Here is a 15,849-nt window from a genome sequence, read left to right as displayed (position 1 = left end):
CAACAAATGAAACAAAAACAAAAAAGGGGACCTCTACTCTCTACGTTCCTCCCAGCCTAACAAGGGACTCAACTGAGTTCAGCTGGTACTGCTAGAGTGCCACAGCCCACCCGCCCCCGTTATCCACCACAGATGAAGCTTCATATTGCTGAATCTCCTACTGCTGCTACCTCCACGGTCATCTAAGGCATCAGAGGAAGCAACAGGGCCTACCGGAACTGCGTCACAATCGCTCGCCATTCATTCCTATTTCTAGCACGCTCTCTTGCCTCTCTCACATCTATCCTCCTATCATCCAGAGCTTCCTTCACTCTATCCATCCACCCAAACCTTGGCCTTCCTCTTGTACTTCTCCCATGTTATTTTCCTTAGTAAAATAAATTTTTGAATATACTTACCCGATGATCATGAATCTGTCAACTCCGTTGCCCGACAGAAATCTAAGGTCGGGATACGCCACCGATCGCTATACAGGTGGGGGTGTACACAACAGCGCCATCTGTGAGCAGGTACTCAAGTACTTCTTGTCAACAAGAACTCAATTTTCTCCTCGGTCCACTGGTTCTCTATGGGGAGGAAGGGAGGGTCCTTAAATTCATGATCATCGGGTAAGTATATTCAAAAATTTATTTTACTAAGGAAAATAACATTTTTCAATATTAATCTTACCCGATGATCATGTAGCTGATTCACACCCAGGGTGGTGGGTGGAGACCAGCATACATGTTAACATAGAAGCTAAGTATCCCGTATTTCATTTTAGCAGTTATTCAAAATAACAAACATAAAATAAATAAGTACCTGGTAAGGAAGTCGACTTGAACCATTACTCTGCCTTTTTTAAGTACGTCTTCCTTACTGAGCCTAGCGGTCCTCTTAGGATGCTGAACGACTCCTAGGTGCTGAAGTATGAAGGGCTGCAACCCATACTAAAGGACCTCATCACAACCTCTAATCTAGGCGCTTCTCCAGAAAGAATTTGACCACCCGCCAAATCAACCAGGATGCGGAAGGCTTCTTGGCCTTCCGTACAACCCAAAAAACAACAATAAAAAGCATTTCAAGAGAAAGATTAAAAAAGGTTATGGGATTATGGGAATGTAGTGGCTGAGCCCTCACCTACTACTGCACTCGCTGCTACGAATGGTCCCAGGGTGTAGCAGTTCTCGTAAAGAGACTGGACATCTTTGAGATAAAATGATGCGAACACTGACTTGCTTCTCCAATAGGTTGCATCCATAACACTCTGCAGAGAACGGTTCTGTTTGAAGGCCACTGAAGTAGCGACAGCCCTAACTTCATGTGTCCTTACCTTCAGCAAAGCAAGGTCTTCTTCCTTCAGATGAGAATGGGCCTCTCTAATCAGAAGCCTGATGTAGTAAGAAACTGCGTTCTTAGACATCGGTAAAGCAGGTTTCTTGATAGAACACCATAAAGCTTCTGATTGTCCTCGTAATGGCTTTGTCCGTCTTAAATAGTACTTAAGAGCTCTTACTGGGCAAAGTACTCTCTCTAGTTCGTTCCCCACCAAGTTGGACAGGCTTGGGATCTCGAACGACTTGGGCCAAGGACGAGAAGGAAGCTCGTTTTTAGCCAAAAAACCGAGCTGCAAGGAACACGTAGCCGTTTCAGATGTAAAACCTATGTTCCTGCTGAAGGCGTGGATCTCACTGACTCTTTTAGCTGTTGCTAAGCAAACGAGGAAAAGAGTCTTTAATGTGAGATCCTTAAAAGAGGCTGATTGAAGCGGTTCGAATCTTGATGACATCAGGAACCTTAAAACCACTTCTAGGTTCCAGCCTGGAGTGGACAACCGACGTTCCTTTGAGGTCTCAAAAGACCCAAGGAGGTCCTGTAGATCTTTGTTGGTGGAAAGATCCAAGCCTCTGTGGCGGAAGACCGCTGCCAACATGCTTCTGTAACCCTTGATCGTAGGAGCTGATAGGGATCTTACATTCCTTAGATGTAACAGAAAGTCAGCTATCTGTGTTACAGAGGTACTGGTAGAGGAAACTGCATTCGCCTTGCACCAGCTTCGGAAGACTTCCCATTTTGACTGATAGACTCTGAGAGTGGATGTCCTCCTTGCTCTGGCAATCGCTCTGGCTGCCTCCTTCGAAAAGCCTCGAGCTCTTGAGAGTCTTTCGATAGTCTGAAGGCAGTCAGACGAAGAGCGTGGAGGCTTGGGTGTACCTTCTTTACGTGAGGCTGACGCAGAAGGTCCACTCTTAGAGGAAGAGTCCTGGGAACGTCCACTAGCCATTGCAGTACCTCGGTGAACCATTCTCTCGCGGGCCAGAGGGGAGCAACCAACGTCAACCGTGTCCCTTCGTGAGAGGCGAACTTCTGAAGTACCCTGTTGACAATCTTGAACGGAGGGAACGCATACAGGTCTAGATGGGACCAATCCAGCAGAAAGGCATCCACGTGAACTGCTGCTGGGTCTGGAATCGGAGAACAATACATCGGGAGCCTCTTGGTCATCGAGGTAGCGAATAGATCTATGGTGGGCTGACCCCACAGGGCCCATAGTCTGCTGCAAACATTCTTGTGAAGGGTCCACTCTGTGGGGATGACCTGACTCTTCCGGCTGAGGCGATCTGCCATGACATTCATGTCGCCCTGAATGAACCTCGTTACCAGCGAAATCTTTCGATCTTTTGACCAAATGAGGAGGTCCCTTGCGATCTCGAACAACTTCCTCGAATGAGTCCCTCCTTGCTTGGAGATGTAAGCCAAGGCTGTGGTGTTGTCGGAGTTCACCTCCACCACCTTGCTTAGCTGGAGGGACTTGAAGTTTATCAAGGCCAGATGAACTGCCAAAAGCTCCTTGCAGTTGATGTGAAGTGTCCTTTGCTCCTGATTCCACGTGCCCGAGCATTCCTGTCCGTCCAGTGTCGCACCCCAGCCCGTGTCCGATGCGTCCGAGAAGAGACGGTGGTCGGGGGTCTGAACAGCCAATGGTAGACCTTCCTTGAGAAGAATGCTGTTCTTCCACCACGTCAGTGTAGACCTCATCTCTTCGGAAACAGGCACTGAGACCGCCTCTAGCGTCATGTCCTTTCTCCAGTGAGCAGCTAGATGATACTGAAGGGGGCGGAGGTGGAGTCTCCCTAACTCGATGAACTGGGCCAGCGATGAAAGTGTCCCTGTTAGACTCATCCACTGCCTGACTGAACATCGGTTCCTTCTCAGCATGCTCTGGATGCATTCTAGGGCTTGATTGATCCTTGGGGCCGACGGAAAAGCCCGAAAAGCTCGACTCTGAATCTCCATACCTAGATAGACAATGGTCTGGGATGGGACGAGTTGGGACTTCTCTATATTGACCAGGAGGCCCAATTCCTTGGTCAGATCCATAGTCCATCTGAGATTCTCCAGACAGCGACGAATTGACGGAGCTCTTAAAAGCCAGTCGTCCAAATAGAGGGAGGCTCTGATGTCTGCCAAGTGAAGGAATTTGGCAATATTCCTCACCAGTTTGGTAAACACAAGAGGTGCCGTGCTTAGGCCAAAGCACAGGGCTTGGAACTGGTACACAACCTTTCCAAAGACGAACCTTAGGAAAGGTTGGGAGTCTGGATGGATGGGGACGTGAAAGTACGCGTCTTTCAGGTCTAACGAGACCATCCAGTCCTCCTTCCTGACCGCTGCTAGGACCGACTTCGACGTCTCCATCGTGAACATCTGCTTGGTGACAAAAGCATTGAGAGCACTGACGTCCAGCACCGGTCTCCAACCTCCTGTCTTCTTCGCTACCAGGAAGAGACGGTTGTAGAAGCCCGGGGATTGATGGTCCCGGACTATGACTACCGCTCCCTTTTGTAGCAAGAGCGACACCTCTTGTTGCAACGCTAGCCTCTTGTCCTTCTCCTTGTAGTTGGGAGAGAGGTTGATGGGAGATGTTGCTAGAGGGGGACTGCGGCAGAACGGAATTCTGTACCCCTCCCTTAGCCACTTCACAGACTGAGCGTCTGCACCTCTGTTCTCCCAAGCTTGCCAGAAGTTCTTGAGCCTGGCTCCCACTGCTGTCTGGAGAGGAAGGCAGTCAGATCCTGCCTTTTGCGGACTTGGAACCCTTCTTGGATTTGCCACGGTGACTGTCGGCACGGGTACCTCCTCTGCTGGAGGTTCTGCCACGAAAGGGCGGGATGAACCTAGTTGCTGGTGTGTCCACTGCTGCAGGACGGAAAGGTCTAGGCACGGAAGGTAAAGCTTTAGCCTTACGTGCGGAAGATGCCATCAGATCATGGGTATCCTTCTGGATCAGCGAGGCAGCCATCCCCTTGATCAGCTCCTCCGGAAACAGACACTTGGAGAGAGGAGCAAACAACAACTCCGACTTCTGGCAAGGAGTGATCCCAGACGACAAGAAGGAGCAAAGATGTTCTCTCTTCTTAAGCACTCCCGACACGTACGAAGCCACAAGTTCACCAGACCCATCCCGAATGGCTTTGTCCATGCTAGACATGATAAGCATGGCAGAGTCCTTATCCGAAGGGGAAGTCTTTCTGCTTAACGCTCCCAAACACCAATCGAGGAAGTTGAAGATCTCAAAAGCACGAAAGACTCCCTTCAACAGATGATCCATGTCAGAAAAGGACCAGCAAATCTTAGATCGTCTCATAGCCAGCCTGCGGGGAGAGTCAACCAGACTTGAGAAGTCGCCCTGGGCAGAGGCAGGAACTCCCAAGCCGGGTTCCTCTCCCGTGGCATACCAGACGCTAGATTTGGAAGCAAGCTTGGTAGGCGGAAAGATGAAAGCAGTCTTTCCCAGTTGCTTCTTGGACTGCAACCACTCTCCCATAACCCTCAAAGCTCTCTTGGATGAGCGTGCGAGGACAAGTTTGGTGAAGGCAGGAGCAGCAGACTGCATGCCCAGAGCAAACTCGGAGGGAGGAGAGCGAGGGGTTGCAGACACAAACTGTTCCGGATACAAGTCCCTGAACAAGGCAAGGACTTTACTAAAGTCTAAGGAGGGAGGCGTAGACTTGGGCCCTTCTAAGTCGGAGTGCGGTTCATCCAAATGTGCAACTTCGTCATCCGATACTCCATCATCCGAAAGCTGAGTAGGAAGTGGCAAAGGCGGAGCAGAAAGCTGAACGGCTGAATCCGGCAGCACGGGTGCATGCGTAGCTGCTGCGGATCCAACATCATGCCGCTGCTGGTCAGTCTGCGAGCTGGCAACAACAAAAGCAGAGTGCTGGTGCGTGGGAGGGACTGCCGTGGGCTGCGGAGCATGCCGTATGGGATGCGGAGCATGCCGCATGGGTTGCGGAGCATGCCGCATGGGTTGCGGAGCATGCCGCATAGTGTCAAAACCCGGCAGCTCTACAGCACCTTCCCACTGCTGATGCGGTAGCTCACGCATGTCAACGGATGGTGCAGCATGAACATGCGTCTGGCAGGGTGGACTGCGCATCGGTGGTGGAGCTCTCACAGGTGGAGTGTGGGAGCAGGCAGCCGCAGTATCTGCTGAGCGCACAACCGTGGCAGGTTGTAGGTTAACAGGTGCAGTGTCAACCTTCTCAGCATGATACTCTTGCATGAACGCAGCAAGCTGAGACTGCATAGTCTGCAGCATGGACCACTTAGGGTCTACCGTGGTTGGTGCAGCAACAGACGGAGTAGTAGCCTGTTGTGGAACCACTCTACCTCTCTTGGGAGGTGTGCAGTCTTCGGAAGACTGCAGCGAGTCCGAACTGACCCAGTGGCTACACCTGGGCCGTTGGACTCGCTCGGAAGGGACCTTACGCTTGAGAGGTCGTGAGACCTTGGTCCATCGTTTCCTCCTTGAAACTTCTTCCACAGACGAGGAATGATAGGGCTCATTCGTCTGTTTGTGGATGGGACGATCTCTGACAGATACGTCCGCAACCACTGAGGGTACATCCGTACGCTGATCAAGGCCTGCCGAACCCTTTGGTCCTTCGACATTGCTTCTCCCCAGGGCTTGGGAGCTTGCAAGAGGTCCCGGACTGGGAGGACGACTGGCACGAACAGATGTACCCTCATGCGCAACACTGACACTGACACTTTTCACTTCACTTGCACTACCAACACTTCCCACTGCACTTTTCGCTTTCAGCTCTTTGACATCTGCCAAAAGCTGATTACGGTCATTAGCCAATGACTCCACTCTGTCACCAAGAGCCTGAATGGCACGCATCATATCCGCCATGGATGGTTGAGCACTAGTAGCAGGGTCGGGAGTCACCACTACAGGGGAAGGAAAAGGTTGAGGGGCATGGGGAGAGGAAAAATCAACAGAGCGAGAAGAACTCCTCCTGATCCTATCCTTCTCTAGCCTACGTGCATTTTTAAGGAATTCGTTAAAATCGAATTCCGAAAGCCCAGCGCATTCCTCACATCGATCTTCCAATTGACAGGATTTACCCCTACAATTGGAACAAACGGTGTGAGGATCTATGGAGGCCTTCGGAAGACGCCTAATACAAGCCCTAACACTACACTGCCTGTACTTAGGGACTTGAGACTGGTCAGACATCTTGAATTGTAGAAATAGTCAAGGGGGAATTCCAAAATCTAGCAAAGTTCGTTAACAATTAATCCAAATTAAATCAAAAAGCTTGCTAAGCTAATGATAAAGCTTCCTGAATAGCGAAGGCTAAAATCTAGAGCGAATACATCACCAAAATCGTGAAAAACAACTCCAGAATCAACAGCGTATCCAAGTAGGTCTTGCCGGTGGCACGACAGAGGAAAAATTGAGTTCTTGTTGACAAGAAGTACTTGAGTACCTGCTCACAGATGGCGCTGTTGTGTACACCCCCACCTGTATAGCGATCGCTGGCGTATCCCGACCTTAGATTTCTGTCGGGCAACGGAGTTGACAGATTCATAATCATCGGGTAAGATTAATATTGAAAATCTTGCATTACACATATGATGCATAAAATAAACAGTATCAAGGGTTTCATGAAAAAGAATAACAATTTTACTCTTTAAAAAATAAATGAAACATGAAATACCAAACATAAAATCATACTCACTTGTGTGTGAGATAGTTCCGGCTCAGCAATCGCATTTGATATTTCTATTGGTACCGATATATTTGGCTGCATATCTGAATATCTTCTTTTATGTCTTTTACAATTGGCATGCTTCAACAATTCTGACTTGCCAGCCACCAATTCTTTGTTGCAGGCAATACAAAAAGCTTTATCACTGGCATTTCCTTCACTTAGCCAACCCTCAAACTCTGGCAGCTCCTTCCAACTTTTACGAAACCTGAAACATTTAAAAATAAATTACTGTACACAAAAAAGTTTGAATTCCAAAGAAAAACCTGAAACATTTAGAAATAAATTACTGTACTCAAAAAACAGTTTGAATTCTAAAGAAAAACCTGAAACATTTGAAAATAAATTACTGTACACAAAAAAGTGTTTGAATTCTAAAGAAAAACCTGAAACATTTAGAAATAAATTAATCGAAAAGGAGTTTGGACTCTAAAGAAAAAGTTTTTTTTACGGATATGTATAGCATTCAGGATCTTAGCAGCAATGACATTCATAGCCAGAGAGAAATCGCCCTAAAAACTACCCAGTATGTAAAAATCAAACCATCATCAAAAGGAATAAATGGTTTTCACACAGCTTAAGGATAAAAAAAATAAAATACTAAGCACTCCAGAAAAGTTTCCGATGGCTTATGATGGTCAAGCAACCAAATTTCATGAAGTGACTTTTATTAAAATTTGCTTTTGGTACTGTTAGCTTTATTCTACCGACTGTTACTCTATTATTATTATTATTATTACTACTTGCTAAGCTACAACCCTAGTTGGAAAAGCAGGATGCTTTAAGCCCAGGGGCTCCAACAGGGGAAATAGCCCAGTGAGGAAAGAAAACAAGGGAAAATAAAATATCTTAAGAACAGTAACTACATTAAAATATTTCCTATATAAACAATAAAAACTTTTACAAAACAAGAGGAGAGAAATAAGATAGGATAGTGTGCCCGAGTGTACCCTCAAGCAGGAAAACTCTAACCCAAGACAGTGGAAAACCATGGTAAAAAGGCTATAGCACTACCCTAGACTAGAGAACAATGGTTTGGTTTTTGGAGTGTCCTCCTAGAAGAGCTGCTTACCATAGCTAAAGCGTCTCTTCTACCCTTACCAAGAGGAAAGTAGCCACTGAACAATTACAGGGCAGTAGTTAACCCCTTGGGTGAAGAGGAATTGTTTGGTAATCTTAGTGTTGTCAGGTGTATGAGGACAGAGGAGAATAGGTAAAGAATAGGCCAGACTATTTGGTGCATGTGTAGGCAAAGGAATAGTAAACCATAACCAGAGAAAAGGACCCAATGTAGTACTGTCACCTCATAACTCTCTATCGGTTGTATCTCGATGGGTGGCTTTTGCCCTGGCCAACCTCCTACTATTACTCTGCTAAACTACTTAACAACAAAATTCTGAAATGTTTAGACTTATATAAAAATAATAATGGATGGACAATTTAAGTACTGTACTGTAAACTTATTAGGAAAATGTAGTTAGTGACAACAACTGGGCAATATTTTCTCTGGCAATCCCTACGAAAGAGCGATCTCAGCATGGTCAATGCCTTTGCCATAAGAAATACTAATTGATCTAAACTACTGGACACAATTGGTCTACATCATTAAAACTTAAAAGAAAGTACTGTAATTTATGAAGCAATGTTTCATAAACACTCAACATCACAAATTTTGAACTAATTTGTATTTTTCCTAACATACTTACCGAGAACTACTTTCTTAGGAGGTACCTGGAATCTCCTCTCAACCGACCAGAGTTTTGTGTAGTTTACCCTACTTCCGTTTTCTGTGAGGACCACCTCAGGCGGAAGGATACGTGCCCTGAGGCAAGCTTTACTATCATAGTTCTCCAATAGATTTAGTAAATTTGGGAACAAAGCCCTCAGAAGAATGGCGTTGAATGGCAGGACAGGATTAGAAATGAAACTAGAGGAGAGATTACTCAAGTACCATATGTGGATGAGATCATGGTGAGGGGTAGATGGAGATGATTTGGGCATGCTCTTCGCACTCCCCAAGAGAGATTAGTTTGCCAAACGTTTATCTGGGCTCCACAAGGCACTAGAAGAGTTGGAAGACCCAGGACTAGGAAGCGTGAAGTAGGAAATGATGAATGGAGAAGTATTGATTTAAAAGCTCAAGATAGAAACGACTGGCGAAATCTAACCGAGGCCCTTTGCGTCAATAGGCGTAGGAGATGATGATGATCGAAGTTCTACAGTAATGGAGTATACAGTAGTACATTCAACTACAGTATTTAATAAACTAAACGCAATATTTACTAGAGAAAAGCTTACTACTGTATACACTAATAATTAAATACAGAACTCATCAACCAATCTTTAAATGTACGGTATATGTACCAATATCACAAACTTACCTTTGTAAATACACTCGTGATTTTTTCTTTCTGTCAGCTATAAGTTTCACGTCCTTTACGTCCGAGTCTTCAACTTCACTTTGTTCTTGCACTGATACAACCATGTCTGTGGAAACACTGGCGCCTTCGTCTATTGATATACTCAGTCCTTGTACTTCCATTCCAGGCCTATATAAAAATAAAGTGAACATTCTTTTAAACTAATACATATTTTCCCTAACTATACAAACCAGAGTATCTGACATGTATGGTGAGTCTTCATACAGAAGTAACTTTGAGTGAAAGCTAAGCTGGTTTGGTTGTTGAAGCTTAAGGCCGGTTTAAACGGGGATAGTTCACTGGCGCCTGTATCTAGGGGCAAGTAAACCTTCTAGGATAGTAAGCCTTTGCGCTAGGGATAGTTTGCCTATGCCAGTAAACTATCCTCGTGTAAACGGGCCTTTAAAACAAAGTGGTGAAGGTGTACATGGCAGTTGATGGGAAAAAGTCCCGGTTGCTCACCATTTTCAACGTTCACTTTTAACTTCGGTTACCGGAACGAAAATTTGAGTTGAGATTTATGTACTGTATATAGAAACTCTGATTCATATATCTAATGAAAAAACAAAAAAAAAAATTACATTACTATATGTATTTCTGGTTTGGGCATGCTCTTCGCGCTCCTCAAGAGAGATTAGTTCACCAAACGTTTAACTGGGCTCTACAAGGCACTAGAAGAGTTGGAAGACCCAGGCCTGCATAGCTGAGGACTATGAAGCATGAAGTAGATGATGATGAATGGAATTGATTTAAAAGCTCAAGAAAGAGACGACTGGCGAGATAATCAAGGCCCTTTGCGTCAATAGGCATAAGAGGAGATGAGATGATGATGATGATGATGAAGATAATGATGATGATGATAAAGATGATGATGATGCATTTCTAAACATTACAGTGCGCTCTGACAAAGGCTGGTTGGGGTCCTTTCCACCAATATAAATACAATTCATGATCAATATTTAATCCAGGTCCTTTGCATCAATAGGCTCAAGAGATGATGATGATGATATGTATTTCTAAATATTACAGTTTCTTCTGACAAAGGCTAATTGGGACCCTTTCAACCGATGTATAAATCACCCGAGATCAATAAATACAGCTGGATAATCATTTACTGTAGCACAATATTAATAATGAAGAAATTAAATCTTTCCTAGAGTATTTACTGGTACTTTGGGGGTGTGTATGATGATGGCCATGCACCATATCTCCCTTATTTTCAACCCTATCGCAAACATGTATACAGTAGAATAAAACCTGTTCAGAATATTCTAAATACCTCGAGCAAGTACTTGAAAGTTACATACTGTACAGAATTATTTTGAAAATAACTAACCCTTTTACCCCCAGGCTATTTGGAAATTTCCAACCCTTAACCCCCAGGGGTTAATTTTTTTCAAGCACATTTTGCAGTATTGTTTTTTTTTTTTTAATTGCTCTAATAGCCTTAATTTTCGTCATAGAGAGGTCAGGTTGGTCTCATTCTCTTGGAAAATGCCTGAAGTTTCTCAAAAAATTATCAAACATATGCAAAAAAAAAAATTTAAATAGCAGTTTTTTGCAAGAACGTACCGGTACGTCCATGGGGGTAAAGGGATGAGTTTTGTGAAACGTACCAGTACGTCCTTTAGGGTAAAGGGATGTGTTTTGTGAAACGTACCAGTACGTCCTTTGGGGGTAAAAGGGTTAACAGTTAGATACTGTATAGGATTATTTTGAAAATAATTAAAATTGCTGTGAAATTCATAAGCAGAACAAGCTCTGTACTCTAACATGCCCTTTCTTGCTCCCATAGTTCCTAGAATTCACTGTAAATGTTTTGATCAATTCAACAGCACTTTAGTGATGGAATATTGAACTAATTGACGATCGCACTAATTTGAAATCACCCAATCAAACCCCACTTGACCCAGGAAATTGCTGGAGGGTTTTCTTTTCCAGTCAGAATTCAGTATTTCAAATATTCAAACAGGGTAATGGGAGCATCGAGTGGGTTGGAGATGCTCATTCTTTGCCCCCTGGGACGTGAAGATGGCAACGTATAAAAGCGAGAGCGAAGAAATTTGTGAATCTTTTTATATTTTGATTAATCCAAAAATGTTAAGAGTTTAGCAAGAATAAGGAGTTTACTTCTTATTTGTATAAGATAGGAATCTTGGGGGATTACTCCGCATTTGGTCAAGGTGTAGTGATGGGGAAATGGGTTGTAGCGATGGGGAAATGGGTTGTAGCGATGGGGAAATGGGTTGTAGCGATGGGGAAATGGGTTGTAGCGATGGGGAATTGGTTATAGCTATGATGGAAAATCACCGCATAAGAGCAACCCTAAGTTGTCCCTTGGAAAGATTGATTGATTGATTGATTTAAAGTTTTAAGAAGATACCACCCGAAGATTCCGACTTCAGTGACTTCGAGTAATGTAAAGCTATACTTGGTTCTGTTGATATATATTATGGAGCGAATGCAATTGGGACAAGTGTAAACTTCATTATTACTTGTAAAATAGATTTTCCTTACGAAATATGAGTGTTACCTTGCTCAGAGTGAAGCAGGTTGCAAAGCAAACACAGGCTAAGCTAAGACTACGGCAGTATAAGGGGGGTTGCTAGCCTTCCATCAGGCAAGTGGGAAAGGAAACGGCTTGTAGGTCAGGTTAGGTGGGGGAGTTTAGGTTATCTGGTGTTCTTGTATAGAGGTTTGCAGAACAGACACAGGATTTGTAGTACAACGGCCATGGCTAACACATAGAAAATGGGAAGGAAATCCCAGTTTTCTATGCATACGTGAGGTCCTGTTCATTATTATACAAAGGCTCTATACTTTGAATTGTTCTGAAGCAAATAATTGTGAGAACGTATTTTTCAAATTATAGATGTTTGAAATGACTGAAAAACTACATTTTTAACAGGAAACAAGTGTGTATATATAATGACAGCAATACCCCATAAATCCATTATTTTCAACCTTATCGTCAAGATAACGGCAGTATAGGAATTATACCTTTCGAATATGGCCTACGAAATTCTATCTGTTTTAGTATGTGGCCTAACCTAACCTAACAAGCCAGGTAGGCCACATACTAAACGAGAATAAAAAATGTAGGCCACATACTAAACCAGAATAAAAAAGGTAGACCACATACTAAACCGTGTGACAGTCTGAACGATCCCCCGGTCTCAGAATTCTCCTTGATAATCTGCGCATGTGCCAACATTACCGTTTGCCAGTGCATACGAAGTTGATGTTTTATTTTCCTGTAATGTTAGCGTGCGCAGCTCAATATTACCGCTTGCCAGTACATACGAGCTTGATGTTTTATTTTCATGCGAGCGAAGCGAGCTAATGGCAGAAAAGAACCATTATACAGTGTCAAGGAGAATTCTGAGACCGGGGGATCGTTCAGACCGTCACACCGGTTTAGTATGTGGCCTACCTTTCGAGTATGGCCTACGAAATTCTATCTGTTTTAGTATGTGGCCTAATCTAACCTAACAAGCCAAGTAGGCTACATACCAGCACCGATGGGTCATAGAAGGGCAATAGGTAAATAGGTAATGAAACGGCTCATAAGTTAGGTAAGGAAGCTTAGGTTAGGTGCTCTAAGCGAGCACTATACAAAGGCTCCAGGAAACAAACAAATGCATCACATAACTTGAGGTTCCCAGTAATAGTTTGGTAAATACAAGTATTATACTCTATACTATAAATTTGTTTACGATCACGTAAACAAAAAACATAGCCTAATCCATATTATTATTATTACTTGCTAAGCTACAGCTAAGCTACAACCCTAGTTGGAAAAGCAGGATGCTATAAGCCCAGGGGCTCCAACATGGAAAATAGCCCAGTGAGGAAAGGAAAAAAGGAAAATAAAACATTTTCAGTAGAGTAACAGCATTAAAATAAACATCTCTTATGTAAAATATAAAAACTAACAAAACAAGATTAAGAGAAATAAGATAAGTGTGAGCTCGAATGTACCCTCAAGCAAGAGAACTCTAATCCCTAACCCAAGGCAGTCATAGACCATGGTACAGAGGTTAAGGTTTCTAAAACTAAGTAAATCATATGAAATACCAAATGATTTGAACAATTGAGATACAGAAACATTAACATCACTAAACCGAGATCTCCAACTATCTAAATAACGTCCATTGACAGCAAAAACGGCCCATTGTCTTCCAAGTTTGTCTCGTTTGACTGAGTTTGACCGAATAAAAAAGGATAAATCTTTCGACTTACGCCGTAAAATGATGAGTTACTCCTACGGGTTGACCCTCATAACCTGACTTCATACTGGTCACAAGAACGGGCATCTTCTTCCCACCTTTGACACTTCTCGACGATGAGGGAAGATCCATTCTGGCCAAATTCCCCCCAAAACAATCCGGGTTTTCCCCCGGATTTGAACGCGATGCTAGCGAGTCGATTTCATCGGATTGGGAACTAACATACAGCTTTTAAAGTTTAAATTTGGGATTTAATTAATATTCTTAATTTATATTATTCATATTTCACATTGATTTAATTTTGAAGTCAAATTACTGATGTTTAGTGGGAAAATAAATTCCCCCAAAACAATCCGGTTTTTCCCCCGGATTTGAACGCGATGCTAGCGAGTTAATTTCATCGGATTGGGAACTATCATACAGCTTTTAAAGTTTAATTTGGGGATTTAATTAATTTTCTTAATTTATATTATTTATATTTCACATTGATTAATTATTGAAGTCGAATTAATAATTTTTAGTGTGAAAATGTGAATGGAAATTACTTAATTCAACCAATTTTCGAGATAGCTGGTAGCTATCATACACATTGAAAATTTTAAATTGGGGATTTAATTAATGTTCTTAATTTATATTATTCATATTTCATATTGATTTATTTCTGAAGTAGAATTACTAATGTTTAGTTGGAAAATTAATAATGGAACTTGAATAATTCAACAAATTTTCGAGATCATCGGGTTGGGAACTATCATACAGCTTTTAAAGTTTAAATTGGGGATTTAATCAATGTTCTTAATTTATATTATTCATATTTCACATTGATTTATTTGTGAAGTCAAATTACTAATGTTTAGTGTTAAAAATAATAATGGAACTTAAATAATTCGAACAATTTTCGAGATGGCAGGTTGCGCAAGGCACCAGCCACCCGTTGAGATGCTACTATCTGGTAGCTATCATACAAATTGAAAGTTTAAATTGGAGATTTAATTAATATTCTTAATTTAAATTATTCATATTTCACATTGATTTATTTTTTAATTCGAATTACTAATGTTTAGTGGGAAATAAGAATGGAAATTAAATAATTCAACCAACTTTCGAGATAATGTAGTAGGTAGCAGGTACACTTTGAAAGTTTAAATTGATTTAATTAATGTTCTTAACTTATAATACTCATATTTCAAATTGATTTATTTTTTAAGTCGAATTACTAACGTTTAGTGGGAAAATAATAACGGAACCTAAATAATTCAACCAGTTTTCGAGATAGCAGGTTGCGCAAGGCACCAGCCACCCGTTGAGATACTACTAACTGGTAGCTATCATACATATTGAAAGTTTAAATTGGAGATTTAATTAAATTTTCTTATATATTATTCACATTTGACGTTGATTCATTTGTGAAGTCGAACTATCAATGTTTAATGGGAAAATAAGAATGGAAATTACAACTTACTTTATCGGGCTGGGGACAATCATACATCTTTTAAAGTTTAAATTGGAGATTTAATTAATTTTCTTAATTTATACTATTCATATTTCACATTGATTTATTTTTGAAGTCGAATTACTGATGTTTAGTGGGAAAATAATAATGGAAATTACTTAATTCAACCAATTTTCGAGATCATCGGGTTGGGAACTATCATACATCTTTTCAAGTTTAAATTGGGGATTTAATTAATGTTTTTAATTTATATTATTCATATTCAACATTGATTTATTTGTGAAGTCGAACTATCGAAGTTTAGTTGGAAAATAAGAATGGAAATTATAAGGTACTTCATCGAACTTGGTACTATCATACATCTTTTAAAGTTTAAATTGGGGATTTAATTAATGTTCTTAATTCATATTATTCATATTTCACATTGATTTATTTGTGAAGTCGAATTACTAATGTTTAGTGGGAAAATAAGAATGGAAATTACAAATCACTTCATCAGACTTGGTACTATCATACATCTTTTAAAGTTTAAATTGGAGATTTAATTAATATTCTTAACTTATATTATTCATATTTCACATTGATTTATTTGTGAAGTCGAATTAATAATGTTTAGTGGGAAAATAATAATGGAACTTAAATAATTCAAGCAATTTTCGAGATGGCAGGTTGCGCTATCATACATCTTTTAAAGATTAATTTGG

General features: G+C 41.8%; 1 protein-coding gene across 1 annotated transcript in view; it reads right to left on the bottom strand.

The window, feature by feature from the left end:
- LOC137650161 (uncharacterized) overlaps positions 1 to 13,860 on the bottom strand; it is an 81,319-nt gene extending 67,459 nt beyond the window's left edge. Inside the window, exons 1-3 of the mRNA XM_068383320.1 lie at positions 13,706 to 13,860; positions 9,425 to 9,592; positions 7,014 to 7,251 (exon numbers count right to left, since the gene is read on the bottom strand). Of these exons, the coding sequence (XP_068239421.1) occupies positions 7,014 to 7,251; positions 9,425 to 9,592; positions 13,706 to 13,824 (525 nt within the window). The 5' untranslated portion in view covers positions 13,825 to 13,860. The remainder of the gene's footprint in view (positions 1 to 7,013; positions 7,252 to 9,424; positions 9,593 to 13,705) is intronic.
- Positions 13,861 to 15,849: the final 1,989 nt, after the last annotated feature.

This window comes from Palaemon carinicauda, chromosome 11 (genome assembly GCF_036898095.1).
Source record: "Palaemon carinicauda isolate YSFRI2023 chromosome 11, ASM3689809v2, whole genome shotgun sequence".
Taxonomy (NCBI): Eukaryota; Metazoa; Arthropoda; class Malacostraca; order Decapoda; family Palaemonidae; genus Palaemon; species Palaemon carinicauda.
Note: the sequence above shows the minus strand (reverse complement) of the source record. Positions and strands in the feature narration are given on the sequence as shown.